The sequence below is a fragment of the Esox lucius genome, chromosome 2 (genome assembly GCF_011004845.1).
Source record: "Esox lucius isolate fEsoLuc1 chromosome 2, fEsoLuc1.pri, whole genome shotgun sequence".
NCBI lineage: Eukaryota > Metazoa > Chordata > Actinopteri > Esociformes > Esocidae > Esox > Esox lucius.
In genome coordinates, this window is record NC_047570.1 from 22379651 (window position 1) to 22407118 (window position 27468).

A 27468-nucleotide genomic window follows, 5' to 3' on the forward strand; every position below is an offset into this window, starting at 1 on the left:
AAGTAGCCCATAGAAATGTGAAGTTCGTTATAACTGGGCATTATTAAGAAACACTTGCTGGCTGTAATAATTAATAATAATAGCACAGAATAATAAATAAATAACTCATGCACATTGCTGATCTATTCATCATTGTCAGATTAGTTCAGGATCTATCGCAGTTTGGTTTGTATCCATATTGCTCAGCTGTAGTTGTTCTTGTTGTTCAGCATCCTCTGCTCACTGCAGTCTCTTCATCCTTTGGAATTTACACAAAAGATGTGAGGCAGCCAAAAGTGCTCCACACCTTTCATTTAAAAAAATGGTATCAGAACATTAACTCCTCATGTAGTTCCTGTTTACAGTGTCACTACACCTCCCTCAAAGTCCAACAAGTGTTGGCAAATAGGCAGCCTGCAAGTTAAAACCATCCAGAAAATCACCAGGAATCTATCAAAATTATTATCCCAAGTATTCCCACGTCTATATTTCAGTGTCTATATTTGGAAATAAGTATTCCCAAATATAGATATTGTGATTGTGTCTAAATGCAATTAGACACAATCACATTTACACTATTGTTATTTTCAGCTAAACTCTCCTTTGTAGTTGGTTGTGTTCATTTTGCAATGTACAATTTTTTATTTTTTTTAATTTAATTTTATATATAGTTGTTTTGGCCCCCCTGACCATGAAATCCAACAAATTGCTTTGTGGCAAAATCCAGTTGCCTACAGTTGCCCTACAACATCCACTGCCTTCCATTTACAGCAAGTAAGCAATATTCACAAATACGTATCAGGGGACCATTTCAGGAGGGAATTAACAAGGTCTTCCAGTTAATAGGCATAATAGCAGATCAATTTGTTTCAAAATGGAAACATGCATGCATAAACAGACACTGGTCCAATTATGTTGCTGTATTCAATTTCCACATAAATGATTCATTACAGCAATCACTAGCCTATAAAAATTCCTCAAAAAAAATAAGAAATAACCCAGCCTTTTTGTATGTCTACATATCTTTCATATCCTATTTTGGCCATTTTCACATTTGCAAGTAAATGTAACATAAAACCGATATATTGGTTACACAGGTAAATTCCAGGTTAAAGAACACAAATTATGTATACAAATTACATTGAAAGCAGGTGCATCCAAATGTTTGTAAATTAACCTCATCATGCTTATGGTAATGTATAAAAATGTTGGAAAGGCCCATTTATTTTGGCTACCATGACTAGAACGAGATCTCGGTGACATTGAAAGAGGGGTGATTGTCAGGAATGATTGCTAGGAGCTTTAGTGACAAAGACAGTTTGACTTGCGTAAGTTTAATAATACTGCACGGCGGTCTCACTCACCAGATCAATGCAATGGACAGCTATAAGATATTCTGGAGTGGCACCTGAAACAGGTTATTACAGCAACAAAAACACACAACTGATATTTTTGTAAGAATGCTGTAAGAATTGCATCCCCCCAACAGGGTTCCAGACATTACTAATGCCGAGGCTGAAGAGGCTCCAGCAGCTCAAGACATTATCTTGGCGTTTCCTCTCGTCTCGTATAACAAGCTTTAAACTTTCAAACGCTTCTAGAGACAAATTTGAAGACAAACCTCATAAAACAAGATTATACCGGTGTTGTCTTTTTAAAGTTAAATAGGGCTTGAAATGAACACCGCAGAATGACCAAGTGATGTGATATGAGAGAGAGAGAGAGAGAGAGAGAGAGCTGTAATGAAATGGAGAAGTGTGTGGTAACCTTAATTAACATGGCATGTAGATGGTGTGCCTATGTATATATGACAGCAGGTGATCTGCAAAGCAGGTTTTCTCAGGTTTGCAGAAAATTTGAAATCTCCTGCTGCTCATTGCCTAAAAGATTCAACCATGGCTTGCTGGGGAAAACCACCTTTGGCAGGGAAGGGTTGTGAAAAAGCAGCTTGGATCTGTGATCTACTATGGCCACTTCAGACTGTTAGTGCTCCATTGGCTCAGGGGATGTATTGTATCAATTGATCTGTGGCCATACTAAACATACAATTATTTAGCCTTTTGTACATAAGAGGCGATAACATGGTGCGCGCGTGCGTGCGTGCGTGGGTGTGTGTGAGTATGTTTCCATGCCTTTGGGAATGTGTAAGCAGTCCACCTCAGATGAGGCAATTCCACCTTTCAGTGAAAAGTGTCACGGAGTCCTGCTACGACAACAAGAGTCAGGGGAATTGTATATACTTCTATGTCCAGAGGAAAGTAAATTAAAACCCACCTACTGTAAAATCATCAATATGGAATTGTATAGTGCATCTCAGCAGAGCATACAGTATGTACCAACAACAGGAGTAAATCCACAGGACAGGGACATCCCTTCTGCTGCCTGGCTACTTGAGACACCATTACAGAGATCTGAAGAGACCAGAATGTGACGCAGAGTAACGTTACTTCTGTATGAGTCAAAGGTCAGTAGGGTTGTGAGTCAGGGTGGTGTAAGTCAGAGACTGCAATTCTGTATGTGTGACTGGTGCATTACCCCTGTCGGAACACTAACCGTGTCTGCATTCATCTTAGGACCCAAGGTGAGCGATAAGGTTGTTCTGAGAAGTTTTAAAAGGTGGTCTAAAATGACGATTCATCTCAGCTTGTCAGCATGTTGGAGGATCTTGTAAAAGGTTTTCTGTGTAACGTTGGAGTGATGGAGTAGGCGTCCTTGGAGCTTTAGAGAATTTTGTGTTTACTGACATTTTGAACCCCCCAACCCTACCTCACACTATTTTGTCCCTTTATAAAACAGAGGTGAGTGCAGGTCAGGATTAATTTCTAAGGACAACAGAAACAGAAATCGTCTGTTGTTCTTCCAGGACACATAATTAAAATGGATCTTAGTTGGGCGAAGTTGCATCAATGTGTAGAGCGTGTGGATACAAAAGGAGTCTTCAACAGCTCGGGAGTGCATAATTGAGTTAGTTTGCCACCGTGATGAGAGCAGCCATTTGCACCATAGGAAGGAGGTGCTAGTATCATGCTTACGTGTCTCCCTGTCTGCATTCTTTCCACTGAAATCACAGGAAATTATATACATATTGTGCACTCAGAATATGTATATTTATTCTGATGTGAAACACTCATGTCTGATTGGAATATTGCACCAGATGTCATGCAAAAGCTGGCATATGAAAATATAATATATTTCACCGTAAAGAGTTATTACATTTCCTGTGATTTATACTCATCCAGTAGTCTTGGCCTGTTATAAGCTAGGATAACATTTGTCGCATCTCATTCAATGGAACATCGTTCCTAAACAGAATTTTTCAATTTTGAAGGAGACAGAATTGAAAAGGAGACATTTAATTGACAACATTTTCATTAACTCTGCAGAATATATTCCTCACATTTTGTGACTATGATGGGCTCATATTCCTATAACAAGCTACAACTTTCATCTCTATTCCGATTTGGACAATACGCATCTTATTTGAGTCAATAAGATTCATGTAACGTAACATAGGCCTACAGTTGAATTGAACAGCTTGACAGGTTTTGCATTTAAGCGTGTGGCCTGTATGGAATAGTGTATGCACCGGGTCAGACTAACATAGCTAGTAGGAAGAGTAAAATCTTAACATTAGGTCCTATTCAAGTTTGTCTTCCAAAAACCTGTTGTCGGTCATGTTTCTGTGTACAGCCAAAGTTTAACATTCTATAATCACCTCCAAAGAAAACAATCAACGTTCCGATTGCTGTTTCCTTTAGAAACTGCTACAGCCTAATTCAAATACAACAAATAAGGATGTCTGTCACTATTTTTCAGGTACAGATTGCGCGTTCACATGCAATTACGTAGTGGACCTATAATCAGAAGAGGGCAACATTTTGGGCGCGGGGGCCATGTCAGGATTTTGAAATTAAATGGAGGGCCACATGTTTGTAATTTGTTAATTATAAATGATTTGGGGGCCTGAAAAGGGCAATAATTAAAACATTTATACAGTAGGTCCATGTCTAAATATTTGTTTTCAAATTCAGATGTATAAGAATGGGCTGGTGAGTTTTTTTACTTTCCCTCAAAATGATTGTATTATTGGGGTGCACCAAGATCATAAATCTCAACATTATTGTGCATGTTCATTGCGCAGACTAGTTCAGAAATGGTGCACACATTTAGTATGAAGTGTACGTAACAGTTATAAATGAGCACCCAGGAGGTTTGGAATGGCAGACAAATTTAGGTCAGGTAAGAAATGTGTGCATGTAAGATCATTGCAGATCAGACGGAATCAAGCACTTACTGTTCAAAATTGTGAAATGGATTTACTGACATAAAATTCAGTTTGTTGGGTGTGAATATTTTTGTTGAAGTGCTGTGTGGCATATTAAACCGAGAGAACTGTTATGGTAGGACCATATGCTTGGAATGAAATGAGAATTCATTTTGGGTTTATGATTTACATGCCTAAATCTCATTGGAGTTCATACTGTACATTAGAACAGTTTTATACCTGAATTATATTATGCCTGCAAACAAAAATGACTTCCCATGATGTCAGGAGGATGTGTCAGTCTGTTGGGATATCCCCTTTTACACTGTACAGACCCTATTTGAGCCACTGCACAATGTGTCTTCTGTTAGTGAAAACAGTGAATGATTCAAGTTCACAATAGTAGCATGATAGGACATTATTTGAACATACAAGGTTTATCAGACAGTTGTCCACTTATACGTCAGTGATACCCCACGTTACAGGAAAAGTATTCAAGAGAAAACAAAGAGATGTTGCAATAAGGAAAGCAGGAGGCATGATAAAGAATCATAATAACTGAATGTGACCACACAATATGATGTATTTAAATAACTTGTAGCAGTGTTTACGGCCTAGGGCAAAGGAACCAGATACGATTTCAATATTGGAAATTGGCAAGTTTAATTTATAGTAAGAACAGTCCAATAAGATGAGAAAATAGCAAATACAAAGAAAATTACATTCCTGAGGAAAAAAAGTGAAATGACTTAAGAAATGTATAAAAGTAATCTCAAACTGGAAATTAGAAATCAACCCGCAGAAAGGGAAAACCAAAAAGAAATATTACTGTCCACTTTCTAAATCAATATACCATCGCTACAAGACAGAATTACCATGGCAACTCTGGTAAAGAATGAAGCAATTCTTATTATTTCAAAATAAAAATCGGAGCCTGAAGCCCAAGTTTTATTAGAGCAGTAGACAGATCACGGCCCTGTATTCATTTGAAACATTGCTTTTCAATCACATGCTTTATGAATGTACAAATTTCATTGGACAGGCTGCTTGCGGGATCGTAAATTAAAGTGCAAAGGTAACCAAGAATTTATCATCAGGTTTGAGGATTGGAGGTTTTCTCTTCAGCCCAGGTTCTTAGAAAGCCCAGTGGTGCGAATGATCAGCCAAAGACATGTCTACAATGAGGACCCAATTATTTCTGCTGCAGCTGATAGTCTCTAATACCTTGAAGGAAAGAAAATGGCTGAATTGCTTTTTCCACTAGAATTAGAAGTCAATTGGAAACATAATATTAGAGGGGGAAAAAATTTTAATTTCACCTGGAATATTTGGGGCAGGTGTTGCCATTTCTTTCCACAGACATCCGTATTATGTCATTTCAGGATGTGGTGCTTCCACACTACACACCTTCAGAATAGCAGATTTTATTCAGGCTGGGTTAATCTGTCAATACAGATTTTGTTGGGTTAGTTGTTGGCAAGGAACTGGCTGTTTGAAATGGACAGACACCTTAGTTAGTGAGTGTGATATGAGCAAGTGGTTCCATCATTGTTTTCACATTGCCAACACTCAAAACACAGTTCATACATAGGGAAATGGTAAAGACCTTTGCCCCATTAGTGCTGTTACATCTCTGTTATAAACCAGTTATAACACGAGAGCTGAAAGTCCATGTGAATTTGAACCTCATTAGATCCAAAGATTAATAGAAAATGTGCAGGTGTCCAAATATAGGTGACGAGTGTATTGACTGGTATCCTACTTTCTCAGTTGAGATTTGTAAAGTGGGAAACAAAATTAGCTTTGCTCTATGAGCGATAGCTGCCTCTTTTTCCCCCCTAGATCGTTGCAAGGCATCAGACTGCAAATGTTTCAATAAAACTCAGGCAATCGTAGTCATCTGTTTTTTGTTTTGTTCTGTTTTTTTTTTGTTTTTTTTTTACAAACAAAGAAATTACCCTCATGAAAACAGGCTGAAAAAAACATGTTGCAGTACATTTGCTTTGCCTGCTGGGGGATCAACTACACACCATCTGTTGACCATTGTGCACAGTTTTGGGTAGTTTTTAATAAATAACGATTTGCGTGTAATATCATTACCTCTTCAAAAGCATAGCCAAAACTTCAATGATTTGATTATTCATACCGAACGAATTGCACACATTTAGCTATATCACTAGAGTTACAGAGCACAACTGCATGATTTTCATGATAGGAAAATAAATTGGGCTCACATAAGGGATTCCACAACATACGAAGATTTTAGCTGTGGTGATATTATGCATTTATGATTAGTGTATTTAAAAATTTTCTCTCGAAGCTGTAAAACAATTTGTATATTGATGCCCTGTGCATCGATTTCAACCGGTGTTGGGAATTAGTGTTTCTACTGTCAGTGCTGGTTGTAAAGAGTTACTACAGCATGAGCCTTTAGGTTTATTTTGACCAATCACAGAACAGATACAAGTCAAGTCATATGTTGCTGAACATACCAAGCACTATCATGTGGTTGCTACAGTTTAACAGATCCTGTGACTTGTATTTGTTTTGTGATTGGATGGTACAGGCATTGTTGTGTATCACTTGCTCACACAAAAATCAACCCAGAAGCATTGCTGGTTTGTTTTCTATCAAATCTACAGTCTTGTACCTATTATTTCTAATCATTTTAAATACATTGGAAAAGTATGGCAGAACAAATAAAAAATGACACATAAAATCAATGTTTATTGCTGGATTTTGGGCATTTGTGTTTTTATTTCAGGGAGTGGGGTGTATCTAATGTAAAACAGCGGGTGCTGGTGGAAAAAACCCTGCTCTTGTCACTTGATATATTTGAGAGTCATACCCATATTACGTTAAATTATTTAATAGGTTAAATATAATGACAATTTTTTTTATTTCTATGGCACTCAGTCACACCAAAGATTGTAAGGCAGTGGTGGAAAGCCAAGTTGCTCAGCTTTAAGCATGACTTCCTGTTTCTGTAGGTAAGTTACCATATTCATATACTAAACTTAATTAAAATGGGGTCCCCAGATATGGGAACCTTATGTTTAAGGGGCTCCTATTGTCCATCAATCATGTATGCAGCCTATCATCTGTCATTTGCAAACAAGTTAGAAACTTAAAAACAATGTTAAAAAAGCGATATTGGGCTCCTTGGTTGGAGAGAAACATTGTCACACTTACCACTACGTTGAACGAACTGTTGAGATTTTCTAGCTACTGGTGGTTTTAAAAGTAAACATTAACAGTAACATTCTAATGGGCAAATGCACCCTTCTACCCACAAACCACTCATACATTTCTGGTAAATTACACTTATTTTATATCACTGATGTCATATTAATTGTGGCGATTACTGGCATATGGTGAAGCGACGCTGAAATGACATGATCGACTGTTTTACTAAATGCACGAATATACACACATGTGTAATTATGAGATCCACCTCAAAGAAGTGATTATATTAACCAAATATATTACACATTTATTACCCTTTCATAGGTTTACTCTGTTTACCCAAAATATTGCTTTTCAAAAGGACAGTGTGAAAATTGCAATTAAACAAAGCAAAACGTCGGTGTTAACACCTCATTTCAGAATTTAAGGTTGTCTTTTTTCCATTCATGAGTCTTTTAGATTAGATATATGATTTAGATTTATCAGATTCAATTCAAAGCAGATTTAATAGGATAAGACAAACTTGTTGGAAAATAATTGTGCTGTCTGTGTAAACACAGCCTATGAGATTTTAAATTGGCATGTTGGCTTGTTCGTCTCCAGGAATCTATAGCTAGCTATAAGCTGTAGATACTGTAGCTGCTTAAAGGTCAATAACTGGTTAATTTGAAATAATAAATATGATCCAACTCTTCTGTTCAACAAAATTCCTGTAGCTGGCCATTTCCGTTGATCATGCTTTGTGACACACCGGGTTTTATACAGTTTTAGTCCACAAAACATGTTGCCCTGTCACTAATGCCCCTTTTATACTAATCCTAAAACCAAACATGACCATGCCATGAATTATTTGCCAACTTTTTTTATATCTGAAAACCACGTTGGCAACAAAGGTCTACCAGGACCATGAAGGTCCTAGCTGTTAGTGTATCTCTGTCCTCCGATTCTTGTTGGAAGACCTCCAGTTTATCAGGTCTCAGGATCCCAATGACTGTTATGATGATTTATTTAAGTTAATTACAGTTTGCGACCATCTGCTGTCTACCTGATGAATCACAATTAGTCTTACAGAGCTAGACCTCTAACTGTAGCATTCAAAAACTGCATAAGTAAGCTGCCTGGTGCCATAGAGGAGAGTAGACCCAGAAGATCTGAGCATACAACTGTGAACCCCAGGATTGTCAATTTACTTTGTGTTGTTAATATTATATATCCTGGCAATTTCATTGGTGCAGTTCCTCCTCATAGCATATAGGCAACCCAATCTAAGCACTAGTGTGAAGAGACATGCACCCATAGCTGCTGCTACCAGAGTAGTAAGTTACAGAACGGCATGTTTTGAACAATATCTGTAACTAAAAAACCTACACAGAATGAAAAATACTTTTGAGCATTATAAACAGAATTCATTGTTTATATACTTTTTTAACAAGTGGGGCGCCAGATTAAACTCCCTAATGGGCGAGCCAAAACCAAAGTATGCGTGCGCACACACAGATTATTGCTTTATGTACAGCAGGCTAAATAGCTGGATGTTTAGTATGGCCAAAGTGAAATGCATACAATATCCTCAGAGCCAATGGAGCCCTAACAGCCTGCAGTAGCATAACAGAGCACAGATCCAAGCAGCTTTTTCTCTCCCCATCCCTGCCAAAATGCCAGCGCAGTTGGTTTGCCCCAGCAAGCAAAGGGTGAAGCTTTTAGGCAATGAGCAGCAGGTGATCTCAGCTTTTCTGCAAGTCCTAATGCTCCTAAAAGCCACTCTCCCTGGTTCTGTAATTGGGCATCAGTAGTTAATGTAGTATTGACTGCATTACATGCTCCTGTGCATCCTTTCTCTCTAATGCCATTTGCATCACCTTGTACATTTACCATATTGCTTAGCCAATAGCTGTTAAAAGCAATCTGAATCATGAATCATATAGGGAACTTTTAGCAAGACAGACATCTAAAGGAGACGATTTACAGTTGAGTTAATCTGGGTACATTAGCACAACATGGATTCAGCCAGACAGACCAATTTATGTTTCTACGGCAATCCCTTTATTGGTTTTTAGATGGGTAAGTGAAAGGATGCTCAGCTAAGAGATATTAAATATCCATTTTCAAACATAAATAATGGGTCGCAAATGCAAGCCATTACTTTCAGGGGGAAGGCCTCTGGCTAAAACCAAATGTGTGATGACAATATTCTCTGAGAGATTACAAAAAAGAATAGCCTATTTTAGGTCACTGAGGGCTGTGAGGGAAGGTAGAGCCTAAACCATACACCAGTTATACATCAGTGACAAAAGTAGTTTTGATAGTAGGCCTACTTTTATAAAAACTGAAAAGGGATCCAGCTTCACAAACAGTTACTCTACATTGTAAATTATATCTAGATAGATAGATACACACATACATACACACACACACACACACACACAAACATACACACCAAATGAGATATATTATATGGTTGCATTGTGTGAACTGTGCAACACTACATTTACATACAACATTGGACGCCAGGACAGGCAGCTTTGGATTACCTCACTCATTAACCTAACATACTTCCAAATAGACCAAATAACTACTGAATTAGGAAAGGAAACGGCAACCCCTATTGCCTTATACTATCCATAATTTGCAATCAATTTAAAAGCACTCGATGTCATCTCGTAGCCTGCGCAGATGTCAAAGGGCTGATTCTGTAACTTCAGAGAATGCGAGGGTAAGTGTTAACGTGGGAACATGTTTGCAGCGCGTTGTGTTGCTACGGTTGCAATAGCCTACCCACAATGTGAAGTAATTTATTATAAACATTAAACTACAAATTTCTCTCAACATGTAGCCTAATCCGTGCTTTAAATAGGCAACCTTGAGTATATGCGTGCCGAAAACTTCGAATGGATGGTGTTGGAAGTAGTGAGCAAAATCCTCCACGACCCAAAATACGCGAATAATGATAACCACCGGTTATCTATCCAAACACAAGTCTACTAGACGTAGTCTGTCCTCGTCGGACGGGGCATCTGGGTTATATCCTAACGTAGGCTATTCAGGGTTACCCAATAAAAATAAAAAAAAGCATTGTTAAATGTGACACCCAGAAAAAATACCACATTGTCGGGGATGTTGCTCACCCTCTTCCTTGTCCAACACCATCGTCCTGAGGAACGAGGAGTCCGGCTCCAGGCGATCCGTTCTCGGCTCCAGCAGGCTTCAACTGTCGGTGTGCTCAAGGCTTCTCCTGGAAATGGGCTTTGAAAAAGCGACTGAATCTTCCTTATGCGTTTAACAAACCTAAATTGCAAGAACGCTTGGCTTGTATCTGGTTTAGTAACGGAAATCTTTGTAAAATGTACGCAGGGTTGAATGTTATTCTACTGATAATTTCTCGATGAAAGAAAGAGCGGTGCCCGTGCTCAGTTTGCTTTCGCTAAACATAGAAAATTGCCTCTCCGGACTAAACTGCAACTGCAATTTACACCGGTAAAACAATGTTGGTTGGTCTTCGTAATTTCCATACGAAAACAAGAAGGAATGAAAAGCAATAACATCTACTGAATGTGTAACTGTACTCGGATCAAAAGCTTAGACTAGACGACAGAGCTCTCCGCGCTGTAAAATTCTCTTCCCGTTCTCATTTGCTCCGAAACTGTAACTATATTCAAGAAATCCAATTCCAGACTTGACAACTGCTAAAAGCATACTCACACTGTCTTTCTCTCCCAATTTATGTGCTGCACTCGCTCCTGCTACTGAATAAATGCGCACAGTTCCCAGAGACCCTCGGATTCCCCTGTTAATTAAATCAATTCATTATGCTTAGATCTGATTAGCAGCCCTTCCCCCCTCTTTGAATCAATTATTCAATACACAAACATAATTGCTTGTGCCAGAGAGGTGTCTAAGTATTAGCTTATTTAACTCCAAGGACACTAATTACCCCTAGGGCAAGGGAACTTTTCTCATTAATTCTGACAAAACACAAAAGCACAGCTAAGGGAAAGTGTGCGTGCGTGTGTGTCCCGGTGTGTGTGGTGTGTGCGCGCGGGTGTGATTGGTCTGCCAGTGAGTGCGTGTTCGTGGGCCAGTGTGCATGCGTGTAAAAGTAAGAGAGCGGTACCGGTGTGCGTGCATTTGTGCGTGTCTGCGCTTGCGTGTGTGTTCGAGATAGGACGAGAGACCTGAGACACATATAGTTTTGGTATTTTGTGTAAGTGTTGCGCACTACACGTGCGTATTATTTCTCACTCCTCCATTTTCAGGATATAATAGAATTCGCATATAATTGCATATATCTGTATTTCTGGGAATATAACAGTGCGGTGATTACTCTGTCCAGAGCAGACCCACTTATCATACATAGATAAACATTCATTTTAGAAGAGACAGCACAACAGATGGGCTGCGTTTTGATTAATGGTTAGATAGGAGGTTCAGTTTCGAATCGAGTAATATAATTACTGGGCTTGCGAAGCAAGTGTCCCCTGTTTAAATCTTAAAATTATTTCTTCTTCTTTATTATTATTATTATTATTAATAATAATTAATATAATGACAATAATTAGCTTGATAGCACGAGGCCCCAGGTTCAATTTTCAACATATTTCATATGAGGGTTGTTATTTGAACCACTACTCTTTCACCTTTTACACTAGAAACACTGTTAAACCTTTAAGACACACAGAATGGTGTGCTTCCTATTTAAAATGTTGCTATATTTTATACATAAAATGTTTAGCTTGTATTACACGTTTAACACTTCATTAACTTTAGTAAAACATTTCAAAAGGAGTTCTTCGTTGACCTTAATGGGACACCACTAACAGTATCTCTTGAACCATTCAAGATACAGAGACCAAACAAAGGTTGTTTCATATGTTAAGGCTATCCCAACTTACAGGTCTTAAAAACCTTTTTCACTGATAAATATTGACATTTCCATACACTTTCATAATTGGCATTAGTTAACCTTTTAAAAGTATCTCATGAACTGTTCATACTAGAGAAATCACTTTAATGGAATGCTAACAGTATCTCTTTTTCTTGAACCATTCAAGCTTGATAGACCAAACCAACTTTGTTTCATAGGTTTAAGCTTTCCCAGCTTAAAATGCTTAAACATGTATCGACTAAGATTATTGCAACATTTGCATAATTACCATTAATGAATCCTGAAACAGTATTTCTTGAACCTATCAATCTAGAGAGACCAAACCACCTTTATTTCACATTTTAGGCCATCGCAACTCCTACATCTTAAACCTGACTGTTCATTTATAAAGTTAAAATGGAGATGTTTGTTGTTATTTCAAAGTTGAAATGGTTGTTTCATGGTAGAATCTTGGATAGCAGTACTTTCAGTGGCTCTGCAAAGTAAGGCAGTGATCCTACCAAGATTAGCCGTTCAGAGTGGAGTATGCAACAATGCTGGATTTTCAGAGAAGTTTTATCTGCAGTTAGGCTTTTTTACAATGTAATTATTTATCAATGGACAATAATATAGTAACCACAACCTAATATATATTGACCACTTATAGTAGCCTATCTGTTCTGATCTGATTTTTGTAGCCTGCTTTCTATATGATATAGGTGACATTTAAATTATAGAGTAAAAGGGAAATGTGTACAACACTTTGAATATGATAACATTGTAGATGGCTTATGTTGTGTAACTTTATTGGAAGCCCATAGCTATATTTAAATTACATTGTGTGGAAATGATCCTGTAATGTGTGTGTCTGAGATTGATTGTGTTTCATCAACAGCACTCACATAATCATGTATTACAGATATTACATGGCTTCTGTAAATTCTACCATAATTTCCCTCCTCAAAGCGTTAGATTGTAGTGAACATGGGGAGATATTGCATTGCCACCGAAATCAATGACCTGATCCCTCTTTCACTGGCTCCTTGGTTGACATGCTTGGCTTTTCATCTCTGCAGTCATATAGATTGATGACTTATGACCGAGAATGTATGTTTGTTGACCTCTAACAAAAGTGAATGACACATAATTAATCCAATCACACAGAAAAAGGGAAAGAACAGGAAAAACACGGTTCAATGTCATCACCGGTTGACTTCAAATAACCATTTGACATTTGAATGTGGAAACACATCACTATAAAACGAACATTCAGAAGGACGGAAAAAGAAAAATGTTATTTGTCCTACTGTGTGTGTGTGTGGAAGAGTGTGGAATGGAGAATGATTAAAAGATTTACCATGTCACTGTAATTCTGACTTTATACATTGAAGGTCAGTATAATTGTTTTAATGTTAACATATTATTACCGTGTAATGACACAAAGGCATGCTGCTGCTGAAAATGACCACTGGCCATGGTGGATGTGCCAGCTGCTGAGATCATTTTTCATCATAAATGGTACCCCATTAGCTATATGCACTCCTTTTGGACCAAGATAGTTGGGCACTATGTAAGCAATGCAGTGCCATTTGCAGGTGGTTTCTGCTTCCACTTTGGCGTTAATCAAGGGATGGAAAAGAAGCATGAAGGACACCCGGCCCATATGCTATGGCTCTGCCCTGATTAAACTACAAATGCTTTGGTTAGTGTTATGACACAAATCATGTTCTCCTCTGTAGAGATGGCCAACTGACAATGGAGGACTCTATTGGATGATACCTTTCAAATCAATACATTAAATATTGTGGGGTATCTCAGATTGTTCTGACAATATTCACAAAGAAAATGATCAAGAGGCGAAATGTTTCACATGTTTCACAAATCATGGTAAATGTGTCAATTTTCAGAATTTCTTAGACCCATTCATGCATTTTTTATATATTTTTTTTATTTATTTAGCAGCCACTCTTATTCAGATAAACTAACAAAAGCAATTAGTGTTGCTTAAGGGCAAAACAAATCGGATCTAGCAACATTTCAGTTACTGGCCCAACGTTCCAACCACTAGGCTATTTAGGTCCTACATGTCTCCTGTAAAACCATATGATCGGTGAAGTGTACATGGTAAAGGCAATGCCTTAGTGTAATTATACTGCTCATAATTCACTCTTCATAGGGACTATGTCTGGATCCTAAACAAAACAATGAAAAGTGGTACTTTTGGAGATGTGAGCCATGTGGTACATAGAAACTTATATTTTATATGAACAACCAATCACCAAGCCCTTTGGGAATGTACATTTAGTTTATTAACCACCATTGGTGGTATGAACTAGTATGAAATAAGTTTAGCCCAAACTGAATATTTTACTTTTTTGTGACTATTGTCATAATTAGTCATCTTTGATTAATAAATATGAAAAAAAAAACACACAGTCCTTATTTTAGAGCCCACTATAATAATTATAATGAACATGTTGCCTGCATCATAGACAATTCTCTGATTCTAGGGTCATAAAGGAAGCATGCAAAGGTCTGAAAACTACTGAAGTGTCTACTTCAATATGAAATTCTTGAACATTGTTGGGATTATGTCTATTCGAAATATCCAGATGATGGTTATTTGAGAAAAAAATTACCAAAACAATCAGAAATACAAATAAAATATCGTGTTTCTCTGCTTACGTGGAATCGTCGTATTGTTTCCTGTGTCTGGGCAGCTATAACAGAGCTAAGGGTGCAGACCCTTCCTACTCCAGAGCCAACAGCAGGGTCAGTGAATGCTGGGAACAAGCTCCTGAGTGGCTTCTCTGATACAGAGTTAATTAAAATTCATTTCTGAATGTGAATTAGCCAGGCCCCATCTACTTACCCGCGGCTCGCATACAGCCACTACAAAACATTGCTCTGTAATTAACCCCACCTAATCAGATAGTGAAGCTGCGTTATGTTCCTGTTCGTCCTCAGGCACACCACCATTGGGTGGAGGTTTCAGAGAGAGGATGAGCCATTCTGTAGTTCAGTATGGTTAAGCAGATTAAAACCTCATATCAAACATGGTATTTAGTTTACAGTGTGGACTCAATGGAGAACACTCTCCTTTTATGTGTGCTTGTCTATAGTTTCAGGGGTGGGGTTTAAAATGGTTGATTTCATATTTGTAGGTGAAATGAATGGTGGATTTTAAACACTTATTTGTCTCCAGTCCAATAGTGAATTAAAGAGGTTAGCTATTTCTCTTGTTTAAGATTGGGAGACTTATACACAGGCCTGCTACATTTTGCATCTCTCTTCATCCACGTATCATCTCCATCTGAGTTGGGTCCTGATGTGTTCCAAAGAGTGTATGCTTGATAAACTCAGGGAAAGACACTTAGGTAAACAATTCAAAAGCCATAAGCTGTAAATAGTTGTTGCCTTAATGGGTTCTCCAAGGGAATGCTGTGTCTACTCCAGCAGGTGTTTGTAAATTAGTTATTATTCTTATACATTTTAACTGAGTTGTTCACTGTCACTGTATGCTGCAGTTGATATACTTTATATAATCCAAGAAATGTACTTCATTCAAATAAATGTGTTTCAGAACCATAATAACCCAAATTTAAGTCTCTGAAGAGAGCAAAGATGCAGCCCCTCCTAGTGGCAGAACATTGTAAATACTCAGTTAGATGTTTACACACAAACTTGTTTTTTTAGGATGTTTGAATGCACTCTGCAGTTTATTGAGACTAATTAATGCCACCTTCTATTTGGCCAGTGAGTTCTAACACTGGGAGGAGATATTCAGGGCTGGAACACAGTATGGACTTATTGAGTGGTTATGTGACTGTCACACTGACAGTATCAGCAGTGAAACAGTGTGTCTAAACCCTCTGTACACCTACTCATTTAGAATTGAGCAACAAATCTAAAATAGACAAGGTGCCATTTGGGGAGTGGGGGGTAGGGGAGAGAGAATCCCTTTCCCAAACATTTAATCCAACTTTAATCCCAGTCATTAGGAATTAGACATGCCGAGCTGTCCGGCCGTGCCTCTAAATTACAATCAAACGGTTACCAATTACACAAATTATTGACGGTAGATTCTCTTTTCAACTGCAAATTAAGGCTATTAAGAAAGGCTCCTTTTTAATGCAAAAGTGACTAATTAACCAATGGATGGGAAATCTGCAGCCCAGATATCAAAAAAGTGCTCCGTGCACATTGCAGAAACACAAGGGAACCAATTAGTTTAATTATCAAAACAGCTAATTAAAATTGCACAGTTCCTAATTAGTTCTTTGCTTTTGCCTCTAATTGACAGCATGGAGATAAATGGGCTGCCGATGAAAAAGGGGAGAGGAGAAAAACAGGAGAAACTTCGGCTGAATATTTATGCTGACTTTATCTTCGTCTGTGTGGCAGCCCTTGAAAGTGGAAAATTAATGACCTTAATTCCCAAACTGTTTTCCCTCTAACGGTACTCCCCTATGCACTCCTGGTGCCCGCTCCTTTGTATGGGCCTGCCACCCTGCCAAATGCTGGAATGGGAGAAAAGGGGGACTTGGGGGTGGGAAGGAGCCACGATTCTCCTCCTAATGTGACAGCTCCCGCCTAACAATAGAGAGATGAAAGAATGGAGCAGATGTAACCACTGGGAGCGTTGCATCATGGGACTGCAACTCTGTTGCACTTTTAAAAGGGCTTCTGTCATCTTTTGGAGGACTAATTTGTCCCATGGTAAAAAGTCTGCTGGGACGAAGATAAAATATATTTGATGGACTTGAAATACTTTAAAGATTTTTATTTGGACCCCAGACTGAATTCCAAAATGGCTCTGGCGAGTAATTGATCTGCAAACTTTATGCATTCAATTTTCTTGAAGAAATGTACCATGTAATCTCAGGCCTAAAAACAAAATGGAGGCAGTGAGGCAGACTTAGTTATACCACATAGATTTATTGTTTGGGTTTCCCTCTTAGTGGTATGATCTGTATGAATGTCCTTGAAACTATATAAGAACGATGGATCCTGTTAGACAGAATTGCTTCTCTAGCAAACCTGAATGACAGCCATTTACTTCTGTAGATGTTGTTTAAAGTGTGTCTGGACTGGAGGGAAGGCTATCTGTGTTGTATATCCTCATGGACAGGCCAGGCCAGGCAGCTGGTACAAGGCTGGATTTGCATGGGGGCTGTGGGGATGGGGCTGATTCCTGGGCCGGGAGGCTCTGCTTGTGTCCCTGGGAGGCCAACCTTGTCATGTATAATCCTGTCTCTTCGCATGCATGCATGTGACATGTGGGTCCACTCAGAACATTAACGGATAACTATCTACTAATGAGTTTACTTTGGGACCTGTGTTAAAATGTAAATTGCATTAATGCTCAAATTATGCATCAAGCTACACAGATAGGGCCAGGCCATAGGCTGCATAATACTAGGATCATTCAGTTAGTGCCTTCATGATAATGCACTTTGATTTCCCCTGCTCTGGTCCAAATCAGGTGTGATATGTCAGTTGATGTCTGAAAAGCTGGAGGAGCCTTGTATGAATTGAAAGAGAAGGGCTTTTTGCAAAGCTCCACTAAAAGGCAGTGATGATTGCCTGACTGTTTCTTTTGTCTACCATTTTCTCATGGAAAAGGAATTTCAACTCTTCATTAATATTTTGCTTTCCTCTTGGATTGAAATTGCATAGGTATTAATTTACTTGTAATCCTTGCAAGTGAAAGCGGATTGCCTGAAGAGCTTTGAGTAACATCATTCAAAATTTGATTTATCTGAACTCTCTCTGCCCTTTTCAAAATTGTGCCCTAAAGAGACCATCACGCAGCAAAGCTTTTGCCTGAAGGAACTTGCTGTCCATGACTAACAAACACAAGTCTATGCACTAATTGATTATCTTCTGTTTTATTCATGGTATGCCAGTAATTAGTGGACAGCATAATGTAACCCATTCATTAGCACCTGGCTACCACTATGGATTACTGCTTTGTTTTAGATGCACACATCATTAGGAAGAAACAAAGATGGGAATTTATTAGCGTGGGTTCGTGTAAATAGTCAGTGTGCCTTTAAGGAAGAACACAAGGCTGTAAAACTTTTGTCAGCATTTGCTCACTGATTCCATTTGCTGAAGAATATGTTAAGGAAGAGCGGTATAAATTTAATTTTAATTGTTTTGTACACACGCCAGTGAAAAGGAACTGATTGGATACAGTTCACAGACAGTATATTAATATGTTATTTTCATATGTTAATTGGTTTGCATAATCTCTCCCTGTGCATGGTTTCAAAGTACCTGGCATTGAGAAGGGGAGTAGAGTGAAAGGAAGACTCCAATTTACATTAAACCAGCTTCTCTGAACATTAAATAATAATGCATCGGCAAGCTGAAGGTGTGTTCAGTTAGCAGAAAGCACATTTTTATAATTTATACTCCAGCTGTTTCAGTGCTTTCGAGTCCATTTTGCTCTCTTCCTGCATTTAATGAAATCTTGTTACTGCAGAATTGACTGGGGTGAATTGAGATTTTAATCCCACTGACGTTCCAGCATGGAAATGCACACTGGTGGGAACTTTTAATGGAGGGCTCTGTAATCAGAAGACACTTGTATTCAGCTCCCAACAATAATGAATCTCATCAAATGTTAAAGCTCGGGCCGTGTGTGAGGGGCTTGAATTTCAAGGTTTTTGACCATCCCCATTTGAGGCATTCCTCAGGGAGTGTGTGATTACTCAAGTTTAGCAGTTTATTGCCTCATCTTTCAACAGCCACTGAAGCACAAAATTCTCATCTAGGTTGCTCTTTTTTTCTCTAGTTGAAGAACAGGCTGATATAGAGTGCAGCACCGCTGCTGAGATCTTAAGGAACTGTTGCCTGACTACTCAAACTGAAATCTTCCGCTGCACTATTGTTCACAACATATTTCAGTTTGAGACTGTCACTGCTGCAGTTGGTCAGGTAAGATTGTAAGGGGTAGGGTTATAGAATTGATTTAATAACCGCTAAACAATCACAATATCCAAGCCAATGACACCTTTTACAAAATATTTCTTTACCCCTGTGTTCTGGCTCTAATTGGTCCCAGAAACTGACTTCAGCGACCAATGAGGCCAAACCCTTTGAGTTCCAAGAACAATCAAAATGTTTTAACATGTTTGCAACTTGGAAATGGTCGTGGAGGTACTCAGATCCAGACTTCTTGCAAGAAGAAACGACCATCCATGGCCCTATTGTAGTGTGGCTACATTAGGAGTTTGAGTAGCCAGGCAGGAGGAAATGCTTTAACAGTCATAGACTTATCTACTTCCTTGTCCCCTCTCCCTCTACACTTCTTAACCCCTGACCTGGGACCACTGTCCAGGAGACAGGTCGTGTATAGTAGAGAGTCATCTTGGGCACACTGGTTCAATACCAGCCATTTACTTGGCTAACAATCCCCCTGCTTTAAACAATGCAGAGAAAATCCAACAGCAGTGGACTAATTCATTTTTGTTTGAAGAGTGAAAGAGCATCCACTATGGTTTGTCGACGTCATTCCAACCTGATACTCCCTGTTGAATACTCTGAAAAACATTTTTTGAAATTAAGTATAGGTACATTTGTTGTTGCCCCATTGTCAAAAAACAAAGAATAGACATGAGAATAGACTGAAGTCAAGCCTCAGATGTGATGAAACCTAACACAATGTTTCCTTCCTCTCAAGCACGGCACTCCTGAAGGACATGTTTTGTGGTACAGGTCAGGTATTTCCTCTACTAAGCTTATATCACTTTAGCTGTTCCACTATAGTACAGTGACCTAACCTAAAACTACAGGCCTGCGAAATCTCCCAAGGTCACGGGGGTCACTGTGATGTAATGCAGTTTTATATTTGAATGACCAAACGTGACCTTTGAGATTAGAAGAGGAGCCCTTTCTCTAGGGGCCAGAATGTGTCCCCGCTGCTATGAAGCCCATGTCCCTTTGATCCCTCTGTAATGAAACTAACTCCACACGTTGTGGTCACTGAACACTGTGACACTCCACTGGAGAGCCGGAGCTGTGTGCGTGCGTATGTGCGCACGTGCGAGCGGGGCGCTCGTTCTTGCGTGTTTGCGTGCATGTGCCTTCAGATACAGTGGCCGTAGACATACATCCACAAGGACAAGTATGGCAAGATCTATGATACTCCAAGACCCCCCAGACGTTCACAGTGATTCTCAGAAAAACCCCCATTTTAGGTTCTAGGAGTACTAATCAGAGTGTGGGCATCCTAGGCATCAGTAGAGACATGTTGTGCTGCTCTGTACTGTTATTTGGTTGATGGTGTGCTTCTCCGGACCCATGGTGGGCGGTTAGAGGGAGGGCAAGCTGCAGTGTAGGCCAGCTCTCCGAGACGTACGCAGAGGTCCGCTGAAGATCAATCACGGCCGGGGCCGTCCCCACGAGACTCTCAGTAACATCCACTGATTGCTTTCTGCGGTACAGGCCGTTAAGTGGAGCCTGGCGATGGGCTCCCGGACAACACTTAACAATCAATCAGGGGGGCACGGCCACTTCCCACTGCATGCTGGGGCCCCTGCTCCTGTCCTCCGCATTACACACAAACAATAATTCAGGTGGACACAAGTGACACTCAAGAATCACAGAGGGAATGTGGCCATGAGTTCAAATGTGGTAGGGGAGAGATGACTAAAAAGTGTGTTGTGTGATTTACATACAGTATGCTTGGTTGTGTTTTTATGCCCAGTTCATTAGGGGCGTAGTCACACTTTCAGTGGTTAAGTCCTAATCTTGCTTTATCTTTTTTAGGACATCTTATCGTTTAGAACCAGCAGTTGGTATCACCCATCAGAGAGAGAACCTTCTGTGTTTTTCTATCATTGTTTCTCGACATCTTGTTCTGGATGAAGATAATGATATGATTGGTTGCCTCAACACTTCATATGTGCTGAGCTAAGAGGGCTAAGAGGGCATTTTAAGAGGGCATTTGACCAGGATTAGTAATCTTTCCTACCCTTGACCACACCAGATTTGCCTTGGACCCCAGGAAGAGTAGGCGGAACCTAGGCAGTATAGTTGAAATGGGGGACATTTTGACATACTGTAAGCTCCACCCTAATCATTGAGTCAACCTACCACATAATGTATGCCTTTAGGGAACATCTGCTTCCAGAACAAGATTTTAAAAAAAGGCTTAGCTGCTTCTGTATCACTTTCTTTCAACAATAGTTAAATATGTTTTACTACAAGATGAGTCAATCTAGCAGATCCAGACTGAAACCAGAGAGAATCACAAATCAGAACCTATTGTCGTCCTAGGAATGTGCATTGGGCATTCTGGTCAAATAAAGTAATAACTTTTAAGCATGTGAGACAGATACAGAGAGTTTTCCTGTTCGGTTGTGATGTGAAGTAGAACGTCAGCCCAGCCCTATCTAAGAGGGTTACTTGAAGTTTACCTATTGATTAAGGATTCCATTGACTTAATGAACCCTCAGCCTTCCATCAGACAAGTAGCCAATATATGTTCTAATCTGTAAAACGGATGTCTGGCCCTGGCTCTCTTTAAATGAATTGATCTACTCATCCTCCCACAAATGGGAAAATGGGCAAGTATTGATATGATTCTTATGCTGATGATGGATATGTGTGGCGTTAAAACACGAGCCATGGTCCAGAGAAAGTAAGGGACAATCACAGGAAACTGCATTACCAGAGCTCTTCAGACAGAAGACTGTGATTAGTAAAAAAGAAGTTATGAGGGCGATTGATCAGCCCAGCATTTTTATTTTACATTTACTTTGAATTAGGTAACTCTTCAGTGTCCTTGGAAAAGTATTTTCCTTGATTTTCAGTATTTTCCCTTATTTTTATTACTGAATGTTATCAGATCATCAACTAAAAACGTATTAGATGGACGAAACCCTTAAAACAACTAATCGTCAGGTTACTCACTCGGCCTGATGTTTAGAAAACCTTTAATTTAGAAAGACAAACAGCACCAACACAGCAAACGACAGAAAACTAATAATCTGTGAGTTGCAGGAAGTGAACAGCAGAATATATACACAAATAAACAGTGATTGGAAACAGGTGCGTCCTCAGGATGCATTGCTGCCATCACTCTCCTGCCGGTGTTTAGTACACTGGCGAGGTGCAGTGCCGTAGAGGAAGGGGTGCAGTTGTCCCACGCGGAGCAGACTTTACAGTTCTCGCCCCAGGCGAGGCTGCTGATGCCGCCACCCACCGGCGACCCGGATGACCCCTAAGGCAAGGAGCAAGCCAGTCCGGACGGCAAGCATGGAATTCCGATGTCAGGGAGGGGCCGCAGATGTCCACTGCCCAGACCCAACTGTGCTCCTCAGGGCTGTAACCTGCCCAGTCCACCAGGTACTGGACCTGGCCCCGCCGCAGCTGGGAGTCCAGGATCAAGTCCACTCGATACACCAGACCCCCAGCCACCTCTACTGGATGCGCTCCTGCAGGACCAGATCTCCCCAGCGGACTAGGAACCACCGACCTAAGCAGAGAGACATGGAAAGTGGGTGAGATGTTGGCATACAGTGGAGTGAGCTTGAGGGTGTACGAGACATTGTTCACCTTGTGGAGGACATGGAACAGCCCCATATACCAGGGCCCAAGCTAACGTCAAGGCAGACCGAGGGGAAGGTCCCTCGTGGACAGCCATACCTTGTCTGCTGGGCGGTACTCTGGAGCGTCACTCCGGTGCCTGTTTGCCTGCTCCTTCTGATGCCGTACTGCCTCCTCCAGGCGGCATGGCCAGCGGAGCAGACCTCATCTGACTTCTTAGCCACTCCTCCACAGCCTGAATGGTACCAGAACTCCCCATCCAGGGGCACACCTGGAAGGGGGACAGACCTGTGGAGGTATGGCACAGGGAGTTTTGAGCATACTCTGCCCAGGGGGGAAAGCATGACCACTCACCTGGACTGTCCATACAATAGGACCGGAGGAACCTTCCCAGTTCTTGGCTGGTGCGCTCCGCCTGCCCATTTGCCAGCGGGTGATACCCGAATGTGAGGCTGACCGCCACCCTCATTCTGGACTGTACCTGATTGCAATGTTTTAGTACTCACCCATTTCCTGCACCACGTCTGGGCCAAGGAACACCCCTTCTGGAAATGCCCCTTTTCCCCACAGAACAGGCACAGCCCCTGACGACTCCGGCATTCTCTCGCCTCCACGGGGAGCCTGGTGATCCACAACTGCATGGGAAGCTCCGGCTCCATCTGAGAGCGATGGAAACGGCGGGCCATGCGGTCACAGTGTCGGAGCTGCCCATCGTTGGCAATCGCCCGGGCGATGAAGGTGCCCAGCGACATGGAACTGCTTACGCACACCAGCTCCATCTGGACCTCCATCCATCTGGACGCTGCCACCATTCGGAATGACAGGACATACTCTGATGCCATGCTGTTGCCCTGCCTCAGACGCAAAAGCCATTTGCCCCCGTCCCGACCCTCGACAGGGTGGTCAAAAACGGTTCGGAACTGCACCATGAACATGGTGCGAATGTAGCGACTGCGTAAAAGTGAGGCAAAAAGGGAAAAGAAACTAAATAAGCGATGTCAGTTCTAATTATTATATCCGTTTTTCTTTAGTAAGGCAAAACAGCACCAACACGGCAATCGACAGAAAACCAACAATCTGTGAGGTGCAGGAAGTGAACAACAGAATATACACACAGCTAAATAGTGATTGGAAACAGGTGCATCCTTGGGATTTTTTTTTTTTAAAGGGGGTAGAAAGGGGGTGATTTGGCCCCTTACAATGTTGAATTAGCATTGTGAAAAAGCATTGCTTCTGACATGTTTTTGTCACGGTATTGGTTCTCTAAATTCAACGTCCAGGTATGTAACCGTCTTAAAATTTGTGCATTCTCATTTAGGATCATTACAGTTTAAAAACCCTAGTAAAGTCTAATTGTATCTGTCCAATGTCTTGCCAATAAAAAGATAATGTTTGCACTTTTTATTGGGATAGCTTTCTCAACAAGTGGGGCACACCTCTTCCAAATTCTTAAGGGGGTAGTATTTCTTCTTGGTGATGTCATTAGCTTGCTAGCTCAGATATGTAATTTGCTAATTTAGTAGCTGGAAAGTAGGGCACATTTATCTCTCTGTTGGACGTCACTGGGAAAGGTTTTACGAGTACACACCACCAGTTTCTGCCAGTGTCCAGCCTCTATTTGGAACCCAGCCTCAATGTAATGATGACGAAGATGTTATTAAAGTCCCTCCCACAAGGACAACGTCTAATGGAAGAAGTTGCAGAATATGCGATGTGCGCAATGGCCTGTTCAAAGAATAAATTACAGCAAAATAACATTGGATTGGGTAGTAGTAGATATATAGCTTTTGAAATAGGTGAAATTGGATTGATTTATATACCATGTAGAAGTAGAATAAGCTGCACAGAAAACTCAAGCTTGAATGCCTTGAATGAGTCTTTCAGAATAATTAAAAGCATTATTGGAATTTTCACATAAGGGCAAATGTGATGCCTTTGATGTATTATTGTGTGCTTGCTTGTTAAAATATTTTAGTGTGTGCTGTTTTTTGATGATTTTGTTTTGGAAAAGTGTTTCATGCCGGGCACAGAGAACATGTTCGCAATGTGTTTTACCCAACTAAATTAAGCTAATTTACTGCCCAGGCGACCGTAAGATAGTAAGGCAATAACTATTGATCTAGTGGACTTTGTTTCATGAAAATCCTTTTTAGATATAAATTAGGCAGAATAACAGACTGGCCCAGGTAGCCTGGTGGTTAAGAGCATTGGGTCAGTAGCTGAAACTTTGTTGGTTCCATTTGCCAAGACTTAAAGGTGATCTGTCAATATGCACTTTACAAGGCACTTTTTTATAATTGCTAGAAGGTCTTGGTAAATAAAGGCCATACAATCTGAGGGTGCGTCAGGTGAGATATAAAAGCAGAATACATCAAGTAGTGACTAAGTATGAATACCTGTAGCATTAACAGATTATTAATTTACAGCACTAAATAAACCTTAAAGGACAACTCCAGACCCCAAAACACCTACAAATCGTTGTGTAGATGTTTCCAACATGTCAAACTTTGTTACCCTCAGTGACGTATTTCAGGGTAATTATGTGTTTTTAAAACAATCATTAGGATAGAGTGAAGTTGAGTTCCTGAACTCATAGCTAATGTTCTTTTTGACTTGGACATCAGATAGCTGGTCGGTACAATTTGATGACGTCACATAGAACAGATAAATAGTATGAACTTAGCTATTTAATAATGTAAGCATTGTGTCACATTTGACATTATCTAGCCAAGCTAAAATTACCTTGCCAAAACGTGGTTCCTTTAGTTGTAGGCAGAATATTTTTGTCCTCATTACTCTTTGGGGCTTCAGAAGTCATTACCGTGTTGATAAATTGCCCCCCATCAGCTTGGTCTGCATACCCCACTTGTAGTCCTCCGGTGTGAAATGCTGGATACACGTACGGACATTCTGTTTTAAGGGCCGTTCACATGATAAGCGCAAAAATGTCATTCCGCTGGAGAAATACGTAACTTTCAATGTAGGACGCACCAGCGCTTTCCTAATCGCCAACGCCCATAAATATCGTCCAGTCGCTACTCAAAGTAGTATTGGCCATTCGAGGCTTCATTAACGTACTTCTAGCAGCAGGATATTATGCTAACAGTGCTAACTCAGATTTTGAGCTAGTTTATTTATATCCATGGTCGTGTAATGCATTACCTAGCATGGCCAGGAATATAAAGTATAGTCACCAACTAATGTCAACAGATACAGCATTTCTTCTCCAATTTTGTATTAGCGCTCTTTTTTTGTCCCAAACTCAAATGCATGTTTACTATACATTTTGCTCCGATTATTACTAGCATTCATTATTAAAGAAAGTTATCGAATACCCAAAACCCCTGTGTGAAAAGTAACCCCCTTAGATTCTGAGTTGACTGGTTATGCATTTAGGCATAGCTAAATGCAGCCAAACATTTTTGGGTTTAGGTCTGGAATAGGCCATTGCACAGGTTGTTTCATGTTTCTCAACTATTCTAATGTAAATCAACTTGTGGGTTTCATGTCCTTGCCTTGCAGCATGACCCAGCTGTGCTTCAGATTCAGCTTGTGGAAAAATGGCTTGACTTACAAAAATTCTCTACAGAAATTATCTGATGCAGAGCAGAATTCATGGTTCCTTCACTGACAACAGGAAATGCAGCAAAACATCCCAGAAGCATGACACCACCACCATCATGTTTTTGAAACAACAGGCACCAAAACTGCCAAAATGCAGAGATCAAACAGAAGTGAAATACCCTGTGCATCCACAATAGACACTGTACATCCAAGTGTAACACTAGGAATTACAAAGCTTATTTATTTAGATCAATGTTTCTTGAATTAACCATTGAGATCGTAATTGATTTCCATTATGTAGCAGCATGACCTAAAGTATAAAATATAACTTTTTTCAGGGATATTTAGAATATATGTGTATTTTCATCACTCAGTGTCTGCAAGGGCTATGGTAGAAACTGTGTTTATGACTTGAGGTAGACTTATCAATTAACTAGATAAATGCTAGCTGGCGTAGTAATCTAGCTAACTTTGTACAATGTGTGTTTTGGATTGTTATAGCTTGTCATGACATTAGTGTATATGCTAATGTTAAAAGGTTTGGGGTCACTTACAAACTTTACAAAAAAATTACATTAAATATGTTTAAAAAGAAAATATAGCAAAATTAATAAGAAATATAGTAAAAGGTCAGAAATTTAGATTTTTTTATTGAAGTAATAATTGTGTCCTTCAAACTTTGCTTTCATCAAAGAATCCTTTTTTGCAGCAATTACAGCCTTGCAGAGAAGTTAATAGCGATGGTAGCATAATTTACCTAACTAGATTGGTTCGGTAGAATCTGACAGAAACAGCTTTTTTTAAAGATTTTTGTTTAACTACAAAAAAAAGAAGTGTAAGGTATCGGAAAGGAGTCTGTAGATCAAGCATGTTTCTTGATAATACCTCCCTTTGAGTAAGAGCAGGAGGAAGCTGCTTCCTGAAAACTCCTGTTAGTGTGAACAGGCCAAGAGGGGTTGCTTTGCTATCCAAATTATCTTGTGTCCTTTCTGTTATCCTGTGAACCCTATTCTTTGCTACTGGCATCTCTGAAGAAATTTGTAACACATTATGT

At 39.9% G+C, this 27468-nt stretch overlaps 2 protein-coding genes across 3 annotated transcripts in view; both read right to left on the reverse strand.

The window, feature by feature from the left end:
- Window positions 1–11428, reverse strand: part of lmo1 (LIM domain only 1) — a 42266-nt gene extending 30838 nt beyond the window's left edge. The window contains exon 1 of the mRNA XM_020052123.3: window positions 10555–11428. Coding sequence (XP_019907682.1) covers window positions 10555–10576 — 22 coding nt within the window. The 5' untranslated portion in view covers window positions 10577–11428. The remainder of the gene's footprint in view (window positions 1–10554) is intronic.
- Window positions 11429–22264: 10836 nt separating this feature from the next.
- LOC117593300 lies at window positions 22265–25764 on the reverse strand. 2 transcript variants are annotated; one of them, XM_034287889.1, is made up of 4 exons: window positions 25593–25764; window positions 23357–23801; window positions 22950–23138; window positions 22265–22779 (listed from the first exon to the last, which is right to left on the reverse strand). In XM_034287889.1, exons 2-4 carry the CDS (start codon window positions 23560–23562, stop codon window positions 22398–22400), a joined length of 777 nt encoding a protein of 258 aa, XP_034143780.1. In that variant the 5' UTR covers window positions 23563–23801; window positions 25593–25764; the 3' UTR covers window positions 22265–22397. The 2 variants fall into 2 exon arrangements, with proteins under 2 accessions (XP_034143780.1, XP_034143781.1); XM_034287890.1 differs by lacking the exon at window positions 25593–25764 and adding an exon at window positions 24439–24524.
- Window positions 25765–27468: the final 1704 nt, after the last annotated feature.